The sequence below is a fragment of the Chiloscyllium plagiosum genome, unplaced genomic scaffold, assembly GCF_037043375.1.
Source record: "Chiloscyllium plagiosum isolate Xiang-an unplaced genomic scaffold, Cpla_swu_hap1 HiC_scaffold_27, whole genome shotgun sequence".
Classification (NCBI taxonomy): domain Eukaryota; kingdom Metazoa; phylum Chordata; class Chondrichthyes; order Orectolobiformes; family Hemiscylliidae; genus Chiloscyllium; species Chiloscyllium plagiosum.
The window spans coordinates 7,508,954-7,521,932 of record NW_028270165.1 but is presented as its reverse complement, the minus strand read 5'-3'; the positions used below and the strand labels follow the sequence as shown (position 1 = coordinate 7,521,932).

The following is a 12,979-nucleotide window of genomic DNA, read 5'->3' as shown; positions in this document are numbered from 1 at the left end:
ACACACACTCTCTCCATTCTCACTTTGCTGACCCTAATCCCTGCTGTACCTCATCCTGAAGGGTCTGGTTCATGCTGATTAACAGGCCCGCACTCGGGGGCGGGGGGAGGGTGTCTAATTGAAACATACATAATCTTCAAAGCCTGGACAGTGTGGATATTGCGAAGATGTTTCCATTGGTAGGACAGACTTGGGCCAGAGGGCACAGCCTTAGAGTAAATGGAAGACCTTTTAGAACGGAGAAACTTCTTCAGCCAGAGAGCGGTGAATCTGTGGAATCTATTTCCACAGAAGGCTGTGCAGGCCAGGTCACTGAGGATATTTAAAACTGAGACAGATAGGTTCTTGAGTATCAAGGGGATCAAAGGTTACGGGGAGAATGGGGCAGGTGGGACTAGTTTAGTTTGTGAACACAGTCAGCATGGTCTAGTTGGATTGAAGGGTCTGTTTGTGCTCTCTGGCTCTGTAACTGTTCTAAACTGGTCTTGAAACCATTTTCATGCCTTCCTCTTGTTCAAAAATCCAATTACGATCATGGCTAATCTATTCACCATCTGAGATCCTCCTCCCTGCATTGTCCCAACTACCCTTAATTCCCCTGCCATTGCAAAAGCCCATCAAATTGTGTCTTGAATATACTTAATGAAGCTGCCTCTACTGCTTCCTGGGGCAGAGAATTCCATAGATACACTACACTCCAGGAAAAGCAGTTCCTCCTCATCTCTGTCCTAAATTTACTCCTCCTAATCTTGAGCCTGGTTTCATTCACCAGCAGAAATGACTCAATAAGTAGAGTTTCATCCTCACAGTGCAATGAATTCCCACTTTGCACCAAAACCTCGGATTTACTCACTCACTCAGTTGCTGTCTCACAAATGCAAGATTTCATTGTACCTTCTACTCCCATTAAGGGCAAAACATCTTTGAAAAGTCCTCAGAAACACTTCTGCTCTCACCGAAGATGATTAGAGTCATACAGCACAGAAACAGACCCTTTGTCCATCCACATTAAGGGCAAAGCATCTTTGAAAGCTGCTCTGAAACTCCAGCCTTCACAATCACACTTCTGCTCTCACTGAAGATGATTAGAGTTAACAAGAACCGAATCAGACCCTTTGTCCATCCACACATCATTCCTGATGAAGTGCTCGGGACCGAAATGTCGACTCTCCTGGTCCTCAGATGCTGCCTGACTTACCACCTTTTTCAGCACCACACTTTGACTCTAATCTCCAACATCTGCAGTTCTCACTTTCTCCACATCCCAAAGTATCACCATTTAAACAATACATCTCCTTCCTGCTTTTTTGTTTCATAGCAAAGACTATAACTTCACATTGAGATACTGCATTTGCCACGTGTTTGTAAATTGTGGTCTTCCCTACTTCGGGGAGACTGAGCATAAACTTGGGGAACGGATTGGCGAGCATCACAGCTGGGTCCGCAGAGGCTGACCAGACCTCCCAGTCACCATCGATTTTAATTCCCCTTCCCACTCCCTTTCTGACAAGAACATCATAGGCTTCCTCTATTGCCACAACGAACCAAACCGCAAATTAGGGAACAACACCCCATCTTCCGCCCGGGCAGACTACAGCCTGCAGGACCCAACATCGAGTTCTCCAATTTCAAATAACCTCCCTTTCCATCACCCGACTCCCTTCTCAGCCCCATGCCCCTCACTAGCACTCCTTCCTGCCACCAACCTGATTTCTTCCACCCAATGATTAATCTGACCGATTCTTCACCTATCCCCACTTTAGCCCCCGACCCCGGCACCCATCCCCAGTCCTGACGAAGGGTTACACCCGAAATATCGACTTCTACACCTCGTGATGCTGCCTGATTTGTTGTGCCCTTCCAGCCTCCTGTCTGTCTGTTTTGCCAATTGAGACACAGACCTCGATCACTTTTCCATAGTCCGTCCCCTCCCTGGGTTCAATCCCTTTCCTTTCAGTTGCTGTAAGTGAACAATTGAACTCCGGAAAGAAATAGAAATGGCAAAGGGGGCGAGAAAAGAGAGTGCTGTACTCACAGATCTTAGACAGAGGAAAGGATTTGCAGTCTGGGTGAAGCTCAATGTTGATTCAGGAAGAGGAGCAGGAGTAGCAGCTTCAGGAATTCATGGTCCAACTTCCACATTCAGACAATGGGGTGGCTCTGATTGGCAGGAGGACCAGTTTTGTTTTGGTCCTCCACGGTTCCCTATTGGACCATCAAAGGTAGGTCGCGCGCCATTTTTTGCGGAAAGCGATGAGCATGCCCAGTGTTTAGCTGACACCGGTGGGCATGTGCACTGCGTTACTGACACCGGGAAACATGCGCAGTATGCTCACTAGGGATGCTGGTGTTCCTGTCAGATTTTAAGAGTCCAAATGCCAATACGACAAAAAAGGGGTCGAGCTACAATTTGTTTTTCCCTGTGATTCGACATTGTATTGTTTTTGCATTCTGTCTGGCTGCTCAACTTTTGTATGTCTTTTCCCCACGTTGCGCGAGTCCAGAACTGGAGGGCATGGGTTTAGGGTGAGAGGGGAAAGATTTCTGAGGGGCAACCTTTTTGCACAGAACGCTGGTGGGGGTCAGCCAGAGGAAGTGGTGGAGGCCAGTACAATGATAATATTTAAAATGCATCTGGATGGGGATATGAATAGGACAGATTCAGAGGGATAAGGGGCCAAATGCTGGCAAATGGGTCACTAGATTAATTTAGGATATCTGGTCGGCATAGACCGAAGGGTATGTTTCTGTGCTCTGTGACGCTATTTCTAGATAGTTGGAACCAACTTCACAAGACTAGGACTAGGCCATTCACCCCTTACAGTCAAGATCAGAGTGGTGTTGGAAATCACAGCAGGTCAGGCAGCATCCAAGGAGCAGGAAAATCGATGTTTCAGGCAAAAGCCTCGAATGCTGCTTGACCGGCTGTGCTTTTCCAGCACCACTCTAATCTTGACTCTAATCTCCTGCATCTGCAGTGCTCATTTTCGCCCATTCACCCCTTCCAGCCTGTCCTGAGCGGTGGCCTGACTGTGTTTATTTCAGTGAAAGAATCAGACAGATTTCAGCAGCTCTTTTAAAAAACTTGAACACGCTTTCTGGCTTTAACGATGTTTCTGAAGATATCATTTTAGGTTTAGGGTGTAGGTTTGATATCCAGACGTTTCATCACCTGGCTAGGTAACATCTTCAGTGGCGACGCCAAGTGAAGCGAAGCTGTTGTCTCCTGCTTTCTATTTATTTCTTTCTCCTGGATGGGGTTCCTGGGGTTTGTGGTGATGTCATTTCCTGTTCGTTTTCTGAGAGGCTGATAGATGGTATCTCAGTCTATGTGTTTGTTTATGGCGTTGAGGTTGGAGTGCCAGGCCTCTAGGAATTCTCTGGCAAGTCTTTGCTTAGCCTGCCCCAGGATAGATGTGTTGTCCCAGTCGAAATGATGTTTTTTTTCATCCATGTGTAGGGCTACGAGGCCTGGCACTCCAAGCACAACACCATAAACAAACACATAGATCTACATGCCATCTATCAACCCCTCAGAAAATGAACAGGAAATGACATCACCACATACCCCAGGAACCCCATCCAGGTGAAAGATATAAATAGAAAGCAGGAGACACAGCTTCGCTTCACTTGGAGGTCGCCACTGATGATGTTACCTAGCCAGGTGATGAAACATCTGGATATCAAACCTACAGCCCAGCGAGCAAACCTCCACCCTAAACCTCAACCTGAGCTACAAACCTTGCAAAAATCATTTTAAGTATTCTCAATTTTGAAGATCAGCCATTTATCACCCCTCCCAACTCCCAGGTAGAGTCATTACTATCCATTATCTCTCTCTCTCTGTTCTTTGAAGGGCTTGATACAGCGGTCAAAGATGGTTCGAGGCTTGAGAAAGGACGGGTGTGGTGGGGGCTGGGGAGAATAGAGACCAAAAGGATGGGGGACAGAGAGAGAGAGAAAATGGCGGTCAGAGGGTGGGTGTAGAGAGAGAGAATGAGTGGGGTTGATAGAGAGATTGAGTGGGGAAGAGAGAGTGGGCGTGGCGGAGAGGTGGGGAAGGGCAGGGTGTTACTAGGCACACAGATACACAAGATGGCTACTGAGCCATCAGTTGGCCAACTTGACACACAAGATGGCCGCTGGATCACAATATGGAGAGAAACAGCAGAGCAGATACAGACACTGCCTGGGGCCACCAGAATGCCAGCACAATCGACTCACAACCCAGGTGATTAGTTTAAGGCGGGTGGGGGAGAGAATACACATGAGTAATGACCACTGCCCGCTGAAGTGTCTGGGTCCAGCCAACACCTCTTATAGAAGTGTCAGCGGAGCAGGTAAGGGCTGTTTGGCAGGGGCTGCTTGAAGGCTCGGTGACGTTTGTTTAACGGTTTAAATTTGAAAGTTTTTTTTTAAAAAGCGCGAAGCGGATCTGGAAGTTGGTGTAGCGTAAGCTTATCTGGGTAGGTTTCTTTCCCTATAAAAGCACGCAGGAGAGGAACCCGAGGCACTGCAGAGGTGCCTAACCTAATAATAAGAACCGTTGTGGTAAGTAGGTAAGTGCTGCATTTTGCTTGTTCTATTCTTGGACCTAGTTTGTTTTTAAAAGGTTACTTTTAGAGGGATGGCAGTGAAGGCAGTGCAATGTTCCTCTTGCAACATGTTTGAGGTGAGGGATGCCATGGTCATCCCTGCTGATTACTCTTGCAGGAAGTGCACCCATCTCCAGCTCCTCCAAGACCATGTTAGGGAACTGGAGCTGGAGTTGGATGAACTTAGGATCATTCGGGAGGCAGAGGGGGTCATAGATCGGAGCTTTAGGGAAGTAGTAACTCCAAAGATTGCAAACAGATGGATGACAGTGAGGGGGACTGGGAAGAAGCAGCCAGTGCAGGGACCCCTGCGGCCGTTACCCTCAAGAACAAGTATACCATTTTGGATACTTGTGGGGGGGACGACTTACCAGGGGTAAGCAATGGGGTTCAGGCCTCTGGCATGGAGCCTGTCCCCGTTGCTCAGAAGGAAAGGGTGGAGAAGAGCAGAGCAATAGTTCAGGGCACAGATAGGCGGTTCTGTGGGGGCGAGAGAGACTCACGTTTGGTATGTTGCCTCCCAGGTGCAAGGGTACGTGACGTCTCTGATCGTGTTTTCCGGGTCCTTCAGGGGGAGGGGGAGCAGCCTGAAGTCGTGGTCCACATTGGCACAAACGACATAGGTAGGAAGAGGGTTGAGGATGTTAGGCAGGCTTTCAGGGAGCTAGGTTGGAAGCTCAGAGTTAGAACAAACAGAGTTGTTGTCTCTGGTTTGTTACCCGTGCCACGTGATAGAGAGTCGAGGAATAAGGAGAGAGAACAGTTAAATGCGTGGCTACAGGGATGGTGCAGGAGGGAGGGATTCGGGTATCTGGATAACTGGGGTTCTTTCTTGGGAAGGTGGGACCTCTATAAACAGGATGGTCTACACCTGAACCTGAGGGGCACCAGTATCCTTGGGGGAAGGTTTGCTAGTGCTCTTCAGGGGGGTTTAAACTAATTCTACAGGGGCATGGGAACCTAGACTGTAGCTTTAGGGTGCAGGACCTGGAGTGTAGGGAGGTTAGGAACATGGCATCAATCTCAAAGGAGGGTGCCTGTTAACAGGAAAGTGGCTTGAAGTGTGTCTCCTTCAATGCAAGAAGTATATGAAATAAAGTAGGTGAACTTGCAGCATGGATTGGTATCTGGGATTTCGATGTTGTGGCTATTACGGAGACATGGGTAGAACAGGGACAGGATTGGCTGTTGCAGGTTCCAGGGTTTAAATGTTTTAGTAGGGTCAGAGGTGGGGGTAAAAGAGGGGGAGGTGTGGCATTGCTTGTCAAAGATAGTATTACAGCGGTGGAAAGGACGATGGATGAAGACTCGCCATCTGAGGTAGTTTGGGCTGAGGTTAGGAATAGGAAAGGTGAGGTCACCCTGTTAGGAGTTTTCTACAGGCCTCCTAATAGTCCTAGAGACATAGAAGAAAGGATTGATTCAGGAGAAGAGTGAAAGTAATAGGGTGATTGTTATGGGGGACTTTAACTTTCCAGATATTGACTGGGAAAGCTATAGCTCGAGTTCGTTAGATGGGTCGGTGTTTGTCCAATGTGTGCAGGAGGGTTTCCTGACACAATATGTAGACAGGCCAACAAGAGGTGAGGCCATACTGGATTTGGTTCTGGGTAACGAACCAGGCCAGGTGTTAGAATTGGAGGTAGGTGAGCACTTTGGGGACAGTGACCACAATTCGGTGACTTTTACTCTAGTGATGGAGAGGGATAAGTATGCACTGCAGGGCAAGAGTTATAGCTGAGGGCAGAGAAATTATGATATGGTGAGGCACGACTTAGGATGCGTGGCTTGGAAAAGTAGGCTTCAAGGGAAGGGCGCAATTGATATGTGGAGCTTGTTCAAGGAGCAACTATTGAGTGTTCTTGATAAGTATGTACCTGTCAGGCAGAGAGGAAAGGGTCGTGTGAGGGAACCGTGGTTTAATAAGGAATTGGAATCCCTTGTTAAAGGGAAGAGGGCAGCCTATGTAAAGATGAGGTGTGAAGGTTCAATTGGGGCGATTGATAGTTATAAGGTAGCCAGGAAGGATCTGAAGAGAGAGCTAAAAGCAGCAAGGAGGTGACATGAAAAGTTCTTAGTTGGTAGGATTAGGGAAAACCCAAAGGCTTTCTATAGGTATGTCAGGAATAAAAGAATGACTAGGGTAGGAATAGGTCCAGTCAAGGATAGTAGTGGGAAGTTGCGTGTGGAGGCTGAAGAGATTGGGGAAGACACTGAATGAATACTTTTCGTCAGTATTCACTCAGGAACAGGACATTATTGCCGATGTGAATACTGCGTCACAATTTATTAGAATGGATGGCTTTGAGGTATGTAGGAAAGAGGTGTTGGAAATCCTGGAAAGGGTGAAAATAGATAAGTCCCCTGGGCCTGATGGCATTTATCCTAGGATTCTCTGGGAAGCAAGGGAGGAGATTGCAGAGCCATTGGCCTTGATTTTTATGTCCTCAGTGTCTACAGGAATAGTGCCAGAAGACTGGAGGATAGCAAATGTGGTTCCCTTGTTCAAGAAGGGGAGTAGGGATAACCCTAGTAACTATAGGCCGGCGAGTCTCACTTCTGTTGTGGGCAAAAGTCTTAGAGAGAATTGTAAGGGATAGGATTTATGAACATCTGGAAGGGTAGGTCGTGCCTCACAAACCTTATTGAATTCTTTGAGAAGGTGAATAAGGAGGTGGACGAGGCTAAAGCGGTAGATGTGGTGTATATGGATTTTAGTAAGGGATTTGATAAGGTTCCCCATGGTGGGCTACTGCAAAAAATACAGAGGTATGGCATTGAGGGTGAGTTGGAGGTTTGGATTAGGAATTGGTTGGCTGGAAGAAGACAGAGGGTAGTAGTTGATGGAAAAGGTTCATCTTGGAGTGCAGTTACTAGCGGTGTTCCGCAAGGATCTGTTTTGGGACCATTGCTGTTTGTCATTTTTATAAAAGACCTGGAGGAGGGGCTAGAAGGTTGGGTGAGCAAGTTTGCGGATGATACGAAAGTCGGTGGAGTTGTTGACAGTGAGGAAGGATGTGGCAGGTTACAGCGGGATATCGATAAGCTGCAGAGCTGGGAAGAAAAGTGGCAAATGGAGTTCAATGTAGGTAAGTGTGAAGTGATTCACTTTGGTAAGAGTAACAAGAAGATGGGGTACTGGGCTAATGGTTGGATACTTGGTAGTGTGGATGAGCAGAGGGATCTTGGTGTCCATGTACACAGATCTCTGAAAGTTGCCATCCAGGTAAATAGTGCTGTGAAGAAGACATATGGCGTACTGGCTTTTATTGGTAGAGGAATTGAGTTCCGGAGTCCTGAGGTCATGTTGCAGATGTATAAGACTCTGGTGCGGCCGCATCTGGAGTATTGTGTGCAGTTTTGGTCCCCATACTAGAGGAAGGCTGTGGAGGCACTGGAATGGGTGCAAAGGAGGTTTACCAGGATGTTGCCTGGTATGGTAGGAAGTTCGTATGAGGAAAGGCCGAGGCACTTGGGGCTGTTTTCATTGGAGAAAAGAAGGTTTAGGAGTGACTTGATAGAGGTGTACAAGATGACTAGGGGTTTAGATAGGGTTGACCATGAGAACCTTTTTCCACGTATGGAGTCAGCTATTACGAGGGGGCATAGCTTTAAATTAAGGGGTGGTAGGTATAGGACAGATGTTAGGGGTAGACTCTTTACTCAGCGAGTCGTGAGTTCATGGAATGCCCTGCCAGTAGCAGTGGTGGACTCTCCCTCTTTATGGGCATTTAAACGGGCATTGGATAGGCATATGGAGGATAGTGGGCTAGTGTAGGTTAGGTGGGCTTGGATCGGCGCAACATCGAGGGCCAAAGGGCCTGTACTGCACTGTATTTTTCTATGTTCAATGTCTTTGGGATGGATCCAAAACTTACTTCGTTAATGATTGAAAATACTTTGACCTCTGGAACTGCCTGCCAGAGAGTGTGTTGGAGTCAGATTCAATTATGGATCATTAAACTGAAAAGGAAAGCAAGGTACTGTAGTGGATGTCAGAATATGAGTTTCCTGATTGGGACTGTTCACTTGCTCCTGTTACCATTTCAGGTTGCTAACTTTTCGTTAGCATCCTGCACATGTTGGGAATTCTTCTCCTTTCTAGTATCTCAGTGACAAATCAAGTTTATGAATTGTTCCTATGATATCTCATGAGCGGGTTTATGATATTCACAGTGTTGTGGGTCACAGTGTGTCCAAGTGAGGAAAAACAAACTGTTCATCTTAAATATTTGATTTTAAACAATGGAAATAAAATTAATGTTTGGTAAACACAACTTGCTGTGTAGTAAGATCATCAGAAATAGGAATGGGAGTAAGTAATTGACCGTTGAGATGCTCTGTCTTTCATTTATCTAAATTCTCTTTCCTGCACTTGTTTTTTCATGACTTCATCTGCTGAAGTGACTACACTCCAAAAGCTTGTGATTTCAACATAAGAGCATAAGAACTAGGAGCAAGAGTCAGCCTTCCGGCCCTTCGAGTCTGCTCCACCACTCAATAAGATCATGACTAATCTTTTTGTGGACTATGCTGCACTTACCTGCGTTTTCACCATATCCTTAATTCTTTTATTTTTCAAAAACATATCTCCTGCTTCTCGTGATTGCTGAAGTAATGTCAAATCCTTCCCTGGGCAAGGAATTCCATAGATTAACAACCCTCTCGGTGAAGAAGTTTCTTCTCAGTTCAGTTTTAAACCTGCTTCCTCTAATCTTGAGGCCATGTGCTCTTATCCTAGTCTAACCTACCAATGCAACATCATACTTCTATTTCTTTCATAATTTAATATATTTCTGTAAGATCCCCTCCAAACAAACCTGCTGGACTATAACCTGGTGTCATGTGACTTATGACTAAAAAATTTGTTATTACGCATCCTCATAGCAGTGGGATTTCAGGGCTCGAAGATAGGGACACTACCACTACGCCTGAAAAAAAACCTCTGCAGCAAATAGGCCCTCTTCTATTGAATGAATGGGGAGAGGTTTCTTCTCAACATGGGATACAAATATTATACCCTCAGAGCCCTTTACACTAAATTGAGCCCTCTTCAGTTGAATGAATGGATGTGGAGGTGCCACAGTTGAATTGGTTGATAACGTTAAAAATCACATCTTCCCCCTGAATATGTGACATTACCGCAATAGCCCCACAGCCCGTTGCAGTAAATTGGGTCATCTGCTGTTGAATGAATGAACGGAAATGAAAAGGGTGGATACACTGACGTGATTGTGAAATTCTCCACCAATCCCAAAGCTTGTGGTCGGTACCGACTAATCGGAGAGAGATATTGCAGAGGGTGGGACCAACACGACGCACAAAGCCAGCCGCCATTGGTCAGGTGGAGTAAGGTGCGCTCTGATTGGAGGGGCCGCGAATGACGCGCGTCACTGAAGGAGGAGACGGAATGAAGAAGAAAAACAAAGATGGCGGCACGAGGCTGCGGTTTTCTCATCGACTCAGCGGGCGGTTTCTGACGGAGGGAGGGGGGCAGACAGGCATCGTTTACCTCAGAAAATACCTTTCAAATACATTTCAAATTAAAGCCAGAACTTTTCAAACAAAAGTTGTGAAGAAAAGGAGACAGTCCCCGGTGGGGTTTATTGTTTATTTTTGTATAATTCCCGGGGCCCGGGAAAGGGGAGGTGACAGTTATCGGGTGAACGAGAAAACAAATTAAAAATGTCGGCGGTGGAGGAGAGAGAGCCGGCGCCCGCGGCTTCTTCGGCGGCGGCCGGAGCCCAGGAGCTCAACAACCCCCCGGAGCTGGAGGAAGGTCCGAGCTCCAAGAAGCGGGGGGTCCGGCTGGAGGCTGGATTTGCTCAAGGCTTGTATCTATTAACTTATTTAAATGGTACCTACTGTATGGGGCTATGGTTTACATTAAAACCGGAGGGTCATGTCAGAGTGTTTGTTTATATTGAGCAGTTGTAGTTGGTAAAATACACTCCCTGGAGGAGCACCTTCTATGATGCTGCATTTCTTGCCTTCTGCCCTTCCCCCATTTGTTATCTTTCATCTTGATTTTACTTTTTTTTTGGTCAAATTTAATTTCATATTAATGAGACTTGGTGTTCACTGTGTGTTATTAATTTGTTTGTTGAATTACTGTAAGAAAAAAATTAATGGTGTCATGTCATTTCTGATGTCAGAGTTTGACATTGAATGTGCAGATGTGAATACCAATAAGTTGTGCAAATAAATCAAGAACTTGTGGTTCTAAAAAAAAAAGCAGTTCACTGATATTAATGGCATTGTCTCATTTGAGGATGATGATTTGAGTCTGACCAACAAACCGTTTCATGTAGTCACCCAATTTAATTAAAATTTTCTTTAACTTAATTAAAGAAAATAACCCTGGCAGGCTAAAATTTGTACAATTTGTTTATAAGATTTATTTATATGTCCCTTGCGCTCGATGTGGTCTCTGCCACATTGGGGAGACTGGACGCCAACTTGCAGAACATTTCAGGGAACAGCTCTGGGACGCCAAAACGAAACGACCCCACCGCCTTGTGGCTGAACGCTTTAACTCCCCCTCCCAATCCGTCAAGGACACGCAAGTACTCTGGTGCCTTCCCCTCCAAGCTCTAGCTACCTGACGCTTGGAGGAAGAACATCTTGTCTTCTGCCTTGGGACCCACCAACTACATAGGATCAATGTAGATTTCACCAGTTTCCTTATTTCCCCTCCCCTCCCCCCACACCACACACCTTGTCCCAGATCCAGAGTTGAAAAATGTGGTGCTGGAAAAATGCCTCGAGGCCATGCCTCTAGGAATTCCCTGGCTGTTCTCTGGCATGGCACTCATCCACAGATTCTATCAACAAACACATTGACCTGGACCCAATATACCGGCCACTGCAGCAGACAGTTGCAACTGACAACCGGAAGCGGCAGAGACAAACCACTATAAATGCTGGAGGAAACATCACAGAAGCGCTTCACAAGAGGCTCCCAAGCACTGAGGATATCACCTGGACAGGAGATGAAACGTCTGCAACAAAAATTCCCAGCTCGGCGAACAGAACCACAACAATGAGCACCCGAGCTACAAATCTTCTCTCAAACTTTGAATTGAGCATAGGAGTTGGGACATCCTGTTGCAACTGTCACACGAGCCACACAACACTAGGCGTGGTCCTTCTCTGACTTACCATCCCTTGAAATATCGGGGGGAAGACACCCCTTTAATTGTAACATTCAGGAAATATGCCTTATTTCAACAAAAATGTGCTGTGCTCACAGATGTTTGGACAGAGAAAGGGAGTTGCAGTCTGGAGTGAAGCTCAACCTTCATTCAGAAAGAGAGGAGCAGCAGTAGCTTCAGAAGCTCACCGTCCAACTTGCGCATTCAGACAATAGGGGGGCTCTTCTGGGCAAAATCTGGGAATGAAGCAATGTCTCCCCCTTTCCATTCCTTATCCTGGGAGGGAGAGAGAAAGGGGGAAGCACTGTTCACTTGCAACAACGGGAGGCAGTATGAATACAAGCAGGGAGCAGACTCTGCAAAAGTCAGTTTCAGTCGGCTTCTTCTGAAATATTGTGTGCAATCCTGGTCTCCCTCCTATAGGCAGGATGTGGTGAAACTTGAAAGGATTCAGAGAAGAGTCACAAGGCTGTTGCCAGGGTAGGAGGGTTTGAACCACAAGGAGAGGCTGAATAAGATGGGGCTGTTTTCCCTCAAGCATCGCAGGCTGAATGTGTGTTTTTTAAAGAGGTTTATAAAAACGTGAGTGTGGATGGGGTGAATAATCAAGGTCTTTTCCCTGGGATAGGGGGAGTGCGGAACTAGAGGGCATAGGTTAAGGGCGAGAGGGGGAAAATTTAAAAGGGACCTTGCAGTCAACCTTTTTTTTGCAGAGGGTGAAGCGTGTATGGAATGAGCTGCGGAGGAAGTGGTGGAGGCATCTGGATGGTTATATGCAAAGGAAGGGTTTAGAGGGATATGGACCAAGTGATGGCAAATGGAACTAGACTAATTTTGGATATCCGGTCGGCATGGACAAGTTAGATTGAAGGATCTGTTTCTGTGCTTTATGTCTCTGACTGTATGACTGGTGAAAAGCGTTGGCATTCGTCGAAACATTTATGCAACAGAAAATTATAAGAAGGTAAAGATAAACCTCACGTCATCGATCAATGAATCCTGGTGTAGTATGGACGTATTTCCAGTAATAGAGTCAGTATGGCATGGAAGGAGTCCAAAACGACGGCTTCTTTTACAAAAAGTCATACTTAAAACTTAAATCTGAGTCTTCTGGAATTGTAAGACAACCGTGCGTTAATATAAGACAGATAAGTCTGGGGTATATGTTACATATTTGATGGAATGTTTATGGCTCTAAAAGCCTGATTTGCAGTTGTTTCTGGGCTCATA

At 46.2% G+C, this 12,979-nt stretch overlaps 2 protein-coding genes across 3 annotated transcripts in view; one reads left to right on the top strand and one right to left on the bottom strand.

Annotated features, from left to right (window-relative positions):
* Positions 1-12,979, bottom strand: part of LOC148142994 (uncharacterized) — a 120,482-nt gene that overhangs the window by 83,604 nt on the left and 23,899 nt on the right. The window lies entirely within an intron of this gene.
* The window catches only part of LOC148142995 (uncharacterized), a 30,557-nt gene that overhangs the window by 14,852 nt on the left and 2,726 nt on the right, over positions 1-12,979 (top strand). The window contains exon 3 of one of the 2 annotated variants that reach the window (XM_087973992.1): positions 9,855-10,832. The exons of the other annotated variant lie outside the window; for it this stretch is intronic. Coding sequence (XP_087830118.1) covers positions 9,855-9,948 — 94 coding nt within the window. The 3' untranslated portion in view covers positions 9,949-10,832. Of the gene's footprint in view, positions 1-9,854; positions 10,833-12,979 lie in introns of those variants that run through there. 2 annotated transcript variants of the gene reach the window in all.